This window comes from Lathyrus oleraceus, chromosome 5 (assembly GCF_024323335.1).
Source record: "Lathyrus oleraceus cultivar Zhongwan6 chromosome 5, CAAS_Psat_ZW6_1.0, whole genome shotgun sequence".
Lineage (NCBI taxonomy): Eukaryota > Viridiplantae > Streptophyta > Magnoliopsida > Fabales > Fabaceae > Lathyrus > Lathyrus oleraceus.
In genome coordinates this window covers 324,774,621-324,788,355 of record NC_066583.1, presented here as the reverse complement: position 1 = coordinate 324,788,355, position 13,735 = coordinate 324,774,621, and the positions used below count along the sequence as shown (strand labels likewise).

The 13,735-nt window shown below is 35.2% G+C and overlaps 1 protein-coding gene across 1 annotated transcript; it reads right to left on the bottom strand.

The window, feature by feature from the left end:
- Window positions 1–10,517: 10,517 nt before the first annotated feature.
- LOC127084364 (root phototropism protein 2) lies at window positions 10,518–12,913 on the bottom strand. The gene is made up of 4 exons (XM_051024791.1): window positions 12,746–12,913; window positions 12,516–12,585; window positions 11,301–12,404; window positions 10,518–11,195 (listed from the first exon to the last, which is right to left on the bottom strand). Exons 1-4 carry the CDS (start codon window positions 12,796–12,798, stop codon window positions 10,713–10,715), a joined length of 1,710 nt encoding a protein of 569 aa, XP_050880748.1. The 5' UTR covers window positions 12,799–12,913; the 3' UTR covers window positions 10,518–10,712.
- Window positions 12,914–13,735: the final 822 nt, after the last annotated feature.

Sequence of the window (13,735 nt, the reverse complement as noted above, 5' to 3'; positions counted from 1 at the left end):
TGGACAAATGGACTTAGAACTTAGGAAACATTCCTAGGCTAAAGGACTTGGCCAATGCCAACTTTTGTGAAACCAAGTGATGGCAATTTGAAACTTCATCTGATACATCATTGAAGATCCCTTTGAGTTCATCTGCAACATGATCATTGTGAAGCTGCTATTTTGAACCCGTGACTTGTGGGATTCATCTGTTACATGGGCTAATTTGAAGAAGATCATGGAGTGGCTAAAGCTTGGATGTGGCTATCTTTATTTGATGCCTTGCTCTTCAAGGGAATATAATTGTGCATTTGTGTGTTGCTTAATTCTAAATGTCCAAGGGAATTTGGAGTTTATATATGGCATTCTTGCCTATTAGATTGCTACTCATCGGTCAGATCTTTTCAACTCTTAACTTTTAATTTTGTGCATAGGATTAGTCTCTTTATCTTCTCCTCATTTCTTAAATTCCAAAATCTCTCTCTCCTTTTAAAATTTTCTTTGTTTGAACTTATTTTGTTCTAAACTTTGACCACTTTGCAAAAATATATAAACTTTGGCCTTATGCCATTGCATTTTTAAAACTTCTTTTCTTAAATAATTTTTTTAAATAAACTTAACTATACTTGACTTAAACTTTAAAAAAAAGCGAAAAAGAACTAACTCATTCAAACCATTTTCAGGCCTTTGTGCCTTTCAAACTTAATTTTTGTTAAAAGTAATGCATCCACTTTGAAATTTGTATCACGAACTACGAGGTTTTGATCCCTCATTTTTATGTTGGTACGTAGGCACAAGTCCGAAGGTCTTGTCAACCAACCCCCTTACCTGAGTAACCAACCCCATTACCTGTAATCTCTGACATTTTATTAGTTTTGATTTGAAAACTTCTTACTTTTGGGTTTTCTTCGTACTTTTTCCCTTTTCCCTTAGAAACAATAAAAACGCGGTGGCGACTCTTGTTATTTGATGTCTAGCTTATCCATAGCTTGATGATCACGAATTTACCGCTACAACGTCCTGTGAACGCTGATGTAGTCAAGAAATACTTCACCTAAAAAGAAAAGAATAACTCGCTAAGTTGAAAACCCGAAAGGGCGGCTTAGGCAAAAATGAGCGTCTCGGTGGATTGAAAACCCGAAAGAGCGATCTAGGCAAAAGTTGGAGACATAAAACAGAAAGATTTATCCCGATAGATTGAGTACCCCACCTTGGGGAAATTTATGCAAAAATTAGGGATTATGGCAAGTAACTGCATCCTGTTGATCTTCCCTCTTCCATGTAAATTACCATTTTTTAACTTTTGTAAGGATCTATGGAGTCTTGTCATTTACAGACTACCATTCTATTAAATAAAGTTGAGCTTTTTATCCAATTGTTTCTACTCTTATTTATTCAGCTAAATAGAATTAAATTTTATGATGATCATTATGAAATTGAATTTAAAAATCAAAATCATTTTTTTCTTAAAATAATAAAAGCAATTACTTTTTAAGAGCAATTGATTCCATTAAAGGAACATCAACAGCAGTCTGAGAACAGGTAAGTCCCAAAATGCAAAACATTGTTGGTCTTCCCCAAGCAGTTGTTTCGGTCATCTTTTCCGAACTATAACTCAACTTCCCCATCCGAGTTTGTTGGTTTCCCCAACTGAGTTTGTAATTGCCTCCCTATCTTTGAGTTGTAGACGCATCGTCTCAGCGGTTTGCATAGACTCAGCACAGATTGTTACTCCCTTCAAGTCGTCAACAAAGTTTGCGCCTGATCCCTATTAGCACTGATTCTTGAGCAATATTTTTGGTCCTCTACAAGGTTGTCTCCCATTTGATATGGTGTTGACCTAAAATTCCCCGCAGAGTGGATGGTGCAGGTCCTCAGCAAATTTGTCCTCTTTCCCCAACCAGGGCCGAGCCTTCGAGAAGGATGATTCATGTTCATCCTTAACATCTCTTTCTCCAGTTGATGCCTCCATCCTGTTGAGATTGGCTGAGTGTTATAACGATGATTCAGACCATTGACATTTATATCCTTGTGATTGTTTTGTCAGCATAATTATCACACACACACACACACACACACACACACACACACACACACACACACACACACACACACACACACACACACACACACACACACACACACACATATATATATATATATATATATATATATATATATATATATATATATATATATATATATATATATATATATATATATAGTTTCATAGATTTCATTATTGCATTTTGTGATTCATTCTTTTTCTGATCCTCTGCTATGGTGGTATCCTCTCCCCCATACAGATTTGGTGTGTCTGTCCTCTTTCAATTGTAGAGTGTCAGCCCCCTCAAGCAGAAAGAGTTTAACCTTTCTCATTCCCCACTGAGTTATTTCCTCATGGATGATCATTACTTCAGCCTCCTCCCTAGTTGATTATCTGGATGGAACCACTCCCCCCGAGTTATATCCTCATTGGGTTTAGTCTTTGATTGACTTTTTCTTTCTAGATCTTACCTAGATAGATACCTTGATCCCCCGAGAGTCTGTTACCCAGTAAATGGTAATATTCTTCTCGATTTGTGAGTACTTTACTTTTGCCCAATACCCGGTAAAAGTAATCTACTTCCTTTATTTTCCCCAGCGGATCCGTTTTCATGTTTCACATGAAGTCTATCCTTGATATGTTCATCTTAACCGATGATATGTATTCTTTCCTTTGAGTCTATCCTTGATATATTCATCTTAGCCGATGACGGATATTCTCGTTTTGGTATTCTACCTAGTAAAAGGTAGTTGTAATCCCTTTTTTATTTCCCAGAGGATCAATCCTTGATATGTTCATCCTAACCGATGACAGGTTTCCTCGTCTTTGCGGTTTTCTGCCCAGTAACCGGTAGTTATAAATCCCGCTTCCCCCTGCGGAGTCTATCCTTGATATGTGCATCTTAACCGGTGACATATATTCTCTCTTTTGGTTTTCTATCCAGTAATTGATAGATGTAATTCCTATTTCTCCCTTCGGAGTCTATCCTTGATATGTTCATCCTAACCGATGACGGATATTCTTTTTTCGGTATTCTATCCAGTAACTGATAGATGTAATTCCTACTTTTCCCCGGCAGTATATCCTTGATATGATCATCTTAATCGATGATGGATATTCATCCCTTTGAGTTTATCCTTGATATGTTCACTTTAACCAGTGACGAATACTCTCTTTCTTTGTGGTCTTCTGTCCAGTAACCGGTAGTTATAAATCCTATTTAGCTTTTCCCTAGCAGGCTATTTGTCACACCCCAATTTTGATCCTGAATTGTTGATTCAATACATTCATCATAGTTATTGCATCTCTACATAACATATCATGCATTCCATACCGCATATTACCTAGAATATCAGTCGAAATAATTTTTTCGGATCTACAGGCAAATCGGTTGAATTAATCGTGGACAAAATTTTTTAAAATCAAGCTTCCAGACATCAGCTTTATTAATCTACGTTTCGCGTAGTTTAATCTAGTATGCTCGATTTATTTTTCAGCTAATTTTTTTGGCCACTTTTTGATCAACTCGAGCCTATTTACCGGTCAAAATTTATTTCAAAATTAAAAGAAATGCTGTATTTTTTCAATAAGTTTATTTCGCACTGATCATTTTGGTACATTCATTTTAATTTTTTGAGCACTTTTGCGTCCGATTTTTATTCATTTTGAGTCTTTTTTTTTAATATTTTTAATTATCAACATGTTTATAAAAAATAAATAGAATTGTCTATTCTTTTTTTGACTTAATTTTAATTATTTAGATTAATTTATTTTTATTTGATTTATTTTCTTAAAACTCATTTTTTCACTATTTTTACTCATTGAGGACAATATTGGAATTTTATTAAAATAAGTAAACCCTATTTTCATTTGTATATATAAGATGTTATTGAAAGAAAGGGAGAGAAAAAACCAACCACACACCAACCAATAAGCGCCGCCCCGCCCCATTTCAACTGCCGAATCCCTCTCTCAGCTTTTGGAAGCAAATTTTTTCTTCATGTAACCCACACTCAAAATCCAATTTCATTTTCTCTCAACAATATTCATCTTCACTACAAATCATACACACTACTCTTCCTTCCACTCTTTACACACAACCTGCTACCACATATTTCTCTTATTCCACTTCACAAAAATAATACTTCCTCTTCACATTCACCTACTTCATATCTCCCTCAATTATCTTTTTAACTCAATAAAAATACCTCATCATTCATATCTATATATATATATATATTTATATATATATATATATATATATATATATATATATATATATATATATTATTTTGGGATTTTGTATTTTATTTAAGTTATATATATATATATATATATATATATATATATATATATATATATATATATATATATATATATATATAATATATATATATATATATATATATATATATATATATATAATATATATATATATATATATATATATATATATATATATATATATATATATATATATATATATACTGCCTTTTACATATGGATATTGATTTTGTAACTTTATATTTGATTTTTTTATACACTGTTTGTTTTAAGAAACATATACATTACTGGTTTTGATTTATATATATATATATATATATATATATATATATATATATATATATATATATATATATATATATATATATATATATATATATATATTTCCATTGTTATATATAGAGTTTTGTTCTTTTTGGTTTTATATATAATATACCTTTTTTAAATTATATATTTTTCGATTTGAGTATATAAACATAAATAATTTTTTTGTTTTTATATGAATTTGTTTTTTATGAGTTTTATATAATATATAATGTTACGTTTTACTCATATATTATACATACTTATGATGTTTTAGTTATATATACGGTAATGTTTTTATTAGATATATACACGTATTTAGTCTTAGTTTTAAGTTATATATATATATATATATATATATATATATATATATATATATATATATATATATATATATATATATATATATATATATATATATATATTTTGTGAATATTCTTTTCATATTTTATTTTATTATAGTTTTATTTCGATTCTATAACCATGCATATTCATTATGGGTAACGCGTGTGTGTTGTGTTTTCTTTTTTATTTGTCGATTATTTTGAGTTGATGTAAAAACTATAAAAGTGTTATAATGATAATAAACATATTTGATTTGTTGTTTGATTTTTCATCGTGTTGCGATTCGGGAGTAAAAATCCAATTTGACTTCCGAAAATCGCTTGGACGCATAGATTCTGTTGCTCGACTTCTTATAAAGTGATTCACATATGAGTCCACTTTAAGTTAGTTTAGAGTAAAATTCAATTTGCTTTCGATTTCGGTCTCGTAGCTTACTCTTGGACCTTCTTACAATGAGCTCTTAAGCAACATCAACTTAACTTTCAATAATTTCAAACCTTTGTACTTTAATTATTTTAATTTATTATTTAAGTTATTCTCATAATTAAAATCTAAAGAAAAAGATTATCTGGATGAAATATCCAAACGTAGTCCCGAATATTAGACCCAAGTTGTAAGAGCTTGTAAGCCATAAGTATTCGTCTTCACTTCAAAACGCTCCAATATTCAAATCATTTTCATAAGTGAATCTGAAGAAAAAGATTACATGGATGGAATATCCAGTCGTAATCCCGAATATTAGGCCCAAGTTGTAAGAGCTTGTAAGCCATAAGTATTCGTCTTCTCTTCAAAACACTTGTAAATATTCAAACTATTTTCATAATTAAAATTGAAAGAAAAAGATTACCCGGGTGAAAGGTCCAGACGTAATCCCGAGTATTAGACCCAAGTTGTAAGAGCTTGCAAGTCATAAATACTCATCTTTCAAGCCCAAAAACACATCCAACTAATCAACCACTTTTCTTCGCCGTCGTGCGATTGATCAGAAAAACCTTTTCAAAACGAAAGACATCTTGTTTTAAGGTGATGTAAAGCAATGCTTCGGCCACAATTGTTGAGTTGAGATAAGTGACGTTTTTCCGAATGTTGATTCGTAAATCCATTCGATGTGTGGTATACGTCCGCTCCTCATCTGTTTTGGATAAAACAATGTTTTCGTCAATTAATACAATATAGTTTTCGCTAAAATCGACCAACAAACAAACATTTTCTACCCAGAACTACGTAAGCCTTGAGTTCTCTATTGAGATACGTAGGAGCAGGATTTGTAAATCTTGTCAGACTCATTAATAAAAAACTTAGGTTTAGTCCCTTTTGTTGCAAAATCCAAAAACATTCTTCTCTCTTATATTCTTTCTTTCCCACCTAATAACTCGAGAAGCCTAACATTTCTAAGCTAACACTAACGCGCACAATTAACCTATTGGTTCCCGTTGAGTACAACGGACGTGAGGAGTGCTAATACCTTTCCCTTGCGTAATCGACTCCCGAACCCTGATTTGGTTGCGACAACCATAATCATTGTCGTTCTTTCTTGGGTTTAATCGATATTTCCCCTTTCCTTTTTAGGAATAAATATATATTCGATGGCGACTCTGTTCAGTCCATCATTGCGAGCGCGTGATTGCGCTTCGCTTAGTCGTGTTCTCATTTTTTGAGGTGCGACACTATTCTTACCCAGTAACTGGTCATGAATACACCTCATGTTGCCCTCAGTGAGTCATCCTTGATATGTTTACCCTAGCCGGTAACAAATGTCCTCTCTGTCAGATTATGTTATCTCCTTACCCAGTAACCGGTAGTGGATAATATACTTCTGCTACTCCTGTGTCGAAGTTCATTTCTTCCCCAGTTAAGTATGAGTACATATTTCCTCAATGAAATCGCCTTTTACTGTTTGGTTAGAGTATTTCAGTTTTTGTTCTGATCTACCCGTTTTCCCTGCAAATTTTTTCCTTTATCCCCGGCTGAGTCATTCCGTTGATTTATTTTCACGGAATCCCTCGTGTCCCCCAGCAGTTTTAAGTCGTAGCCTGACCTACGTACAACTTTTTATCCCTAGAGTCTATGTCTCCCCAGTGAGTTTTCCTTGTGGAATGCATTATTCTCCTGTGGACTTTCAGTCTCTCCGGATTCTTTTTCTTTGTGGCAACATTTCCCCCATAGAGATTATTTTTAACATTTCATATCATATGCACCATGAAGTCTCTTAGGGACTAAAATTTGTTTCTATATTGTTATTTAAGTCCATTCTACTGAATCGATATAAAGATTTTACCCTTCATCTCCTCAGCTAGAACGTCCTTAAATAGGGGCAACTGTAAGACCCCAATTTTGACCTTAAGATCCCTCATGTTATCTTATCATGTGCATTAGCATTGAGACCACACATTGGCATTCTTCTCACCCCTGATTCATTGGGTTAAGAGAGATTAACAAGCACATTTGATTGTATCATACTTGATTTTTCTTTATTTACTAACCAAAATACCAAAAATATGTCAATGTATAGTTTGTTGTTTTTGTAGGTAGTGTGTGTGCTCACCTATGCTCCATCAAGCTCATATCTAGGGTTTGAGACCCTCAATGCAAGGAGCACAATCAATAATTGTTTTGCATTGGCTCTAAGCATCATATATGGATCCCCATGATCTTCACATGTTATTTTGATCAAGAAATCATCAAGAGTTTGGAGTTGGTTTGCCTTGGAAACCCTAATTCATCTAGGTATCTTGTGTGACTTCTCCAACAAGTTTCTTCAACAATTGATCAAATATTTCAATGTATACTTCACATTACATCATTTTATGCATATATGATCCTCTATGAGTCCCAAAAGTCAAGAGAATGTCAAGCTAGCAAGTTGGTTCATGGTGGTTGATCAGAGAAAGTCAACTGGTCAAAACTGGGGTTTCCTAGACCCTATATCCTACAATTTTTGTCATATGAAAATGATTCCAAGAGAAATGTTACTCAAAATGAAATTACAAACAACTTTCATGTTGAGTTAAAGAGCTAGTTTTGCTTGTAAAGTCATTTTTTATGGTGAAAGATTATAGGTTATTTTGTCTGAACCCTAGTTTAGAGGTCAACTTACCAAGACCATAACTGAATCATTTTTTATTAGATGGAAGTCATTCAAATTGCATGATCAAATTCAAGATGTCTAGTTAAACTTTTATGTTTGGAGGAAGTGCAAATTCAACTTGCAAATGCATATGCCAAGAGGAAACATGATAGGTCATTTTTGGCCGATACCATTGAACAAGTGATTTTCCTCAACTTCTAAAATGCATAACTCCTTCATGCCAAATCCAAATGAGGTCAAATTTGTGACCAAATTGAAGAGGTTTGAAAAAGATACAACTTTTATGAAGGAATGTTTCTCATTTGAAGTCCAAAGGTAAAGTGGGTTTCTATATGACATTCTTGTCTATTGGATTGCATCCCATTTGTCAGATCTTTTCAACTCTTAACTTTTAAAAAATTTCTTAGGATTAGTCTCTTCGTCTCCTCCCATTTCTTAAATTTAAAATCTCTCCCCCTTTTTAAAATCTTCTTTGCTTGTGATTTCTAAATTTATACCTTATTGCAAATTAGAAACTTTGGCCTTATGATATTGCATTTTAAACTCTTTTCTCAATCAAACTTGTAAATGAATCTAATCATATTGACTTAAAATTTCAAAAGACAAAAAGAAACTAACACTCATTCAAACTTTTGGGCCTTTTTTTAATTTTAAATTTTTGTTAAAAGCAATTCACTCACTTTGAAATTGATACCACGAGCAACGAGGTTTTGATCCCTCATTTTTATGTTGGTACGTAGGCACAAGTCCGAAGGTCTTGTCAAACACAAAAATATAATCAATGAATTATTTTCTCACCCCCACACTCTATTTTTTCTCAAACATCATTTTATACCAAAAACACATACACACATAAAAAAGGGCTCCCTAGGAGTACCTAGGACACTTTGGGTGTTAACACCTACCCTCTGTGTAACCAACCCCCTTACTTGTAATCTCTGGCATTTTATTAGTTTTGATTTGAAAACTTCTTATCTTTGAGTTTTGTTTGTACTTTTCCCTTTTCCTTTGGAAACAATAAAAGCGCGGTGGCGACTCTGGTTTTATTAAGTTTATCCATAGCTTATGATCATGAATTTACCGCTACAAACTTCTTCAATCACTAAAAAATATTTTTAAGTCCCTGCAGCATCTTGATCGTCTCATCAAGGCATATTCGACTAGAGCTCCCAATATCAGATCTAGTCGAAACATCTTCACAGGGAACTCCATTTCTTAATTCCAATGTGAGCGTCGAAATTAGGAGCCAACAATTAGTATAAAGGGTCTTAGATGAACAATCCTAGTTCAATGTCTCTCTTCTTAATTCTACTAGTGTAATTCTATTTAGGACTCCCCCTAAATATGAGACTCCTCTTACTTTCTCTTAATCACTAACCCCAATGATCAATACAATAATTAGAATATTTATTGTCGAGTTACAACTCCACTAACAAACCAAACTCTATGTCTTTAGATATGAATGCATGTGCTAGAGTGGTACACAAACAAAAGATTCAAAAATAGAAACTTTGACACAAATATCTTCAATACTTGCACACCCTTCAAACGTTAGGTTTGAGTCTCCTTAAATAATAATGCAACTTCTGGGCTTTTCTCCAATGAAAATTTTATCTGAGATCACGTTCATATTTATAGGAGATTTAGTTCAGATTTGTTTTTCAAACGCCTCCACCATAAATATTTGATTTAAATTTAAATTTAAATCTCCAATTAATTAGAAAAGGGTATTTTTTTCAAGTCGCGAATGGAAGAAAAGGGTAAAACGATGTTGCAATTTTTTTATATGTGCCTCATCCATTAAGGATCGTACGATCCACCTGCACTACCAACGTTTGAGATTCATCGAAGACTATTCGAAGTACTCAAGTACTATAAAGAATGGGAAACATCATTACTAACTAGACACACGCTAGTTGTTCCATGTGAAACATTACCTATTACAAGAAATGTATTTAATGCGCATGTGTCCCAATGACAATAAAATCCCGTTAAAGCCTTTCACTTTTGTGAACCATTTAGTTTTCGTGAACCATGTAGTTGGGCTCTAGTGTATATGGCAAACTCCTATCCTGCAAAACAGAGACAACGACTTGGAGGGAAACTGTTATGGACCGCTCATAAGGTCCAAGACAAAGACCGAGTGGGATAAAGCAAAGATAGCAAGCGCGAAGAGCAGGTAGTCCTCTATTCTCCATAAAGTAGGCAATTCCTCCTTCTGGAGCCTTGCTAGTCGTCTAGATCAATCAGACGACTAATTACGATCCACGTTGCATTCATCACTCTCAATTTAAATCGTTCTCACAATTTAAAAGGAAAAACATATCATTCTCAAATATTTAAACTCATTCTCACTCTCAAATCACTTTTCATTCTCTCACGAACTTAAATGTTAAAGTGATAAACTTGCAGGTCTGCCCCACCATTCACCGAGCAATTATGGTTTCACCATAGAACCACAAAGACATTGCATTAATCAAATCTAGAATATTGCGTAACTTCTCATAAATATTAACATAAATCATGATTTATATCAATCGTACAACATAAATTACAAAATCATATTATCAAAATAAGAAAAACCATTCATCTCAAAGCTAACAAGTAAAACCCCACCCAAAGCCAAGCATGAATAAACTAGAATGTGTATAACTTTTATAGGCCCATTTAAGAAATAGAGAACCTTCTTCTTCTGGGCTTTGTCAAATCCACAGACCCATCTTCTAAATGGGTCGTATCCTTAGCCCCATTTTTGAACGGGTTCAATTTGCCCAACTTCCTCGACACAGAAGAGAAGAACGTTGTCTTCTTACTCGAATGCGACGACGTCGTCCCATGCACCTGAGAAACGTTCTTCTGCTGCATATCCGTAATGTACATTTTCATCTTCGTCAGCTCCGATCGTAACTCCTCATTCTCCCTCACCAACGAAACATCCGTCTGTAACCGGTTCCTCTCCATCGTGGCGGTGTCTTCATCATCAGGTCCACTCCTCAACCGCAACTGGTCGTAGTACAGCGCGTGTAACACAATCTGCACTGGTAATCGCTTGTTCTGCGACGCATGCACACGCGCTTCGTAAGACAGTTTTAACGGATCCATTACGCTGCATACCTTTTCTCTTTCTATCTCATCTAGCTTCGGGTGAGCCTGCAATAACAATCTAACTCGTTAAAACTGTTTCGTTTTCGTCAATGAATCGAACATTGAGTTTTGTGAAATTCAAATTTCTTTTTCTTTAAACTGTGTTTTTACCTTGAGATAGATATCCACGGCGCGGTATAGGTCGTCGTCCACTTTACGAGCGTGTTTAGGAATAAGAATGGCGATTCCGTTGAACTTTGAGATGCTGAGTTCGCCGTACGCGGCGATCTCGGCGAGGTATATGTCGACGGTTTTGGCAACGCGATGCATAGTGCCGGAGCAAGATTCTCTGAGGTCTACTGGTGTAAAAACTGCCGTGCTCTTCTGCTTCTCCATGAATACAGATACGATTCTGCGAACGCTTTCCAGATCGAAGAGCTTCTCACCGTCGTATGAGAGCGACATCACGAGGAGGTCGTCAACTGTTACATGCTCGAGGATTGCAGAGATTCGCTTCTCGAGTTCGGTTTTACAGACGGTGGAGGCGCGGAGGTGGATCGCGCACCGGAGGAGGCAGCAGAGGAAGTTGACCGGGAAAGCTGCTTTATCGGAGGGGAAAAGATCAACAATTGACTCCAGAAGCTCGCGTTGTCTTGATCTGGAGTCTGAATCGTCGAAACCTGAAGACCGGATCCCATTGCCCGAGTGATTCCGGACTAGCTCTTGGAGCCATCGCTCCGTGTAGGTAATCAGTGCGCTTGCAATGGTTGGAGGTTTGGCTCCACGCTGCTTCATACCAGTGATGGCTCTCCCGAAGATTTCGATATCGAGAACGGCTAGTTCCTCAGTCCACCAGTTTGGCGGTGAGCGGCTGGGGAAATTTGCCTCACTGCAAGCCTTGGCGCTAGTGGCTTCAATGCAGCGTTTAACGATATCGAGGTCATCGGCATAGGGTAGAAGATGTTGGCAGGACTTCAAAACGGCAACAGAGCCTGTGAGAGTGAAGAAGGCAACCTTAGATAGAAATTCATCTGTCCGGCCGGCGAGGTTATTGTCACAATACTGGTCTGTCATCTGAAGGAACTCAGCAGCACAGCGCAAAACGGCGACATTTTGAACTGTTATCTCGAAGTTGACACCATAACAGAACTTTGCTGTTTTTTCAAAGATTCCAGGTCCTCCTGGTATATCAGAGAGGTCGATTCTGGTGAGTTCACTTTCATCTGATTCCAAAATTAGTTTTCTGATGTAGTTGCTCTTTGCCACCAGCATAAACTGCAACAATATTAAAAAGCTTTTATTAAAAATTTACCATAAACATGCACCGAAAGAAGGAAGCACATATCAACTTATGACAATCATTCACATGGTTCATTTTATGGATACCTTGTGGAGGCAGAAACGGGCTTCTCCAACTTCAACTATAACATCAGTTGGGATATCTTGAGAGAAAACCCTGCAATAATAATCAAAGTTCCAAACAGAAAGAAATAAGTCAATATGATAATAGAGGTTAAATTAGATTAATTAGAGAGTAAGCATGTGTAAGATGCAGCTATGCATGATGCATGCGTAAGTTTGAAAATGGAGCGAGTGGAGTATAGGGTGTTGTGTACCATTGGCCAGTTCTCTCCATGGCAAGAGAGAGTCTATTGGGATTAGCTGCCATGAACTTCTATGGCTGGTTTTAGTATGGGGACTTGGAAAGAGAAACTAGCTAGGCAAAGAGAACAAAATTGATTGAGTTAGCTAGGCAATGGATTGCATGGTGATGGGTGGGTGGGTTAATATAAGGACATTTTGGATCCTGTAGCTACACCTGTTATTAGTACTTTAATGATTTAATCTGCATGAATTGAACTTTGTGTTTGTGGTCCAAGTTTTTGATGTTAACTGGTCTGTTATCTTACTTATATTTTTTCTACTGATGTTACCTTTTCTCTAAAGTGGATAAGTTTTTTTAAGATGATATTCCAAGTCATTTTCCTATGGGTATGTCTTTTTTAATCTGCTGGTAATAGTGCAGACAAGAAGAGACCATTGGCTCTACTTGATTTCAGTTTCATCCGGCAGAATGATGCGCTCTTTATTACCTTGTACCCGAATTCTACCTTTTTATTTTATTTTGAGACATTTATATAAGCACCTGAATAATCCTCTATTACTAAAGGAAAAATAAGCCACTTGCATCTCATACTACCACTTAGGCACTCCATAATTCCTAATTTCCTATCAACTGTCCCTGAGAGACTGTTTTGACGACTAACAATTTACTACGACATTTTACTCGGTCTTTTCCGATCGATTCAAACATCCCACACTATTTATTTATCCTAGCACTTGGCACCACATAATATAGAACGTCCTAGCACACCTCTGTTAGGTAACTTTACTTTCAAGTTATTTTACAAATTGAGGAATTAAAGCGAGATCAAAGTAAATTTCGAAGATGTGAATGTTTATTGAATGAATTGCAATACAAGTACAAGAGAGGAAATGTATTTATACATTTAGAGAAGTCATACAAACTTAACTAATTATAACATCTAAGTTGTAACAATTTGCTTGTGTTTCAAGTCACACTTGTAACACTTTTAAACTTGTAA

What these genes read in the sequence shown, in the direction of transcription:
- LOC127084364 (XM_051024791.1), bottom strand. Translation starts at nt 12,798, where the DNA reads ATGGCAGCTAATCCCAATAGACTCTCTCTTGCCATGGAGAGAACTGGC. An exon ending in CCCGTTTCTGCCTCCACAAG is followed by an intron (nt 12,405 to 12,515) that starts GTATCCATAAAA and finishes ATATTGTTGCAG; the next exon opens with TTTATGCTGGTGGCAAAGAG. An exon ending in CCGTGGATATCTATCTCAAG is followed by an intron (nt 11,196 to 11,300) that starts GTAAAAACACAG and finishes TTGTTATTGCAG; the next exon opens with GCTCACCCGAAGCTAGATGA.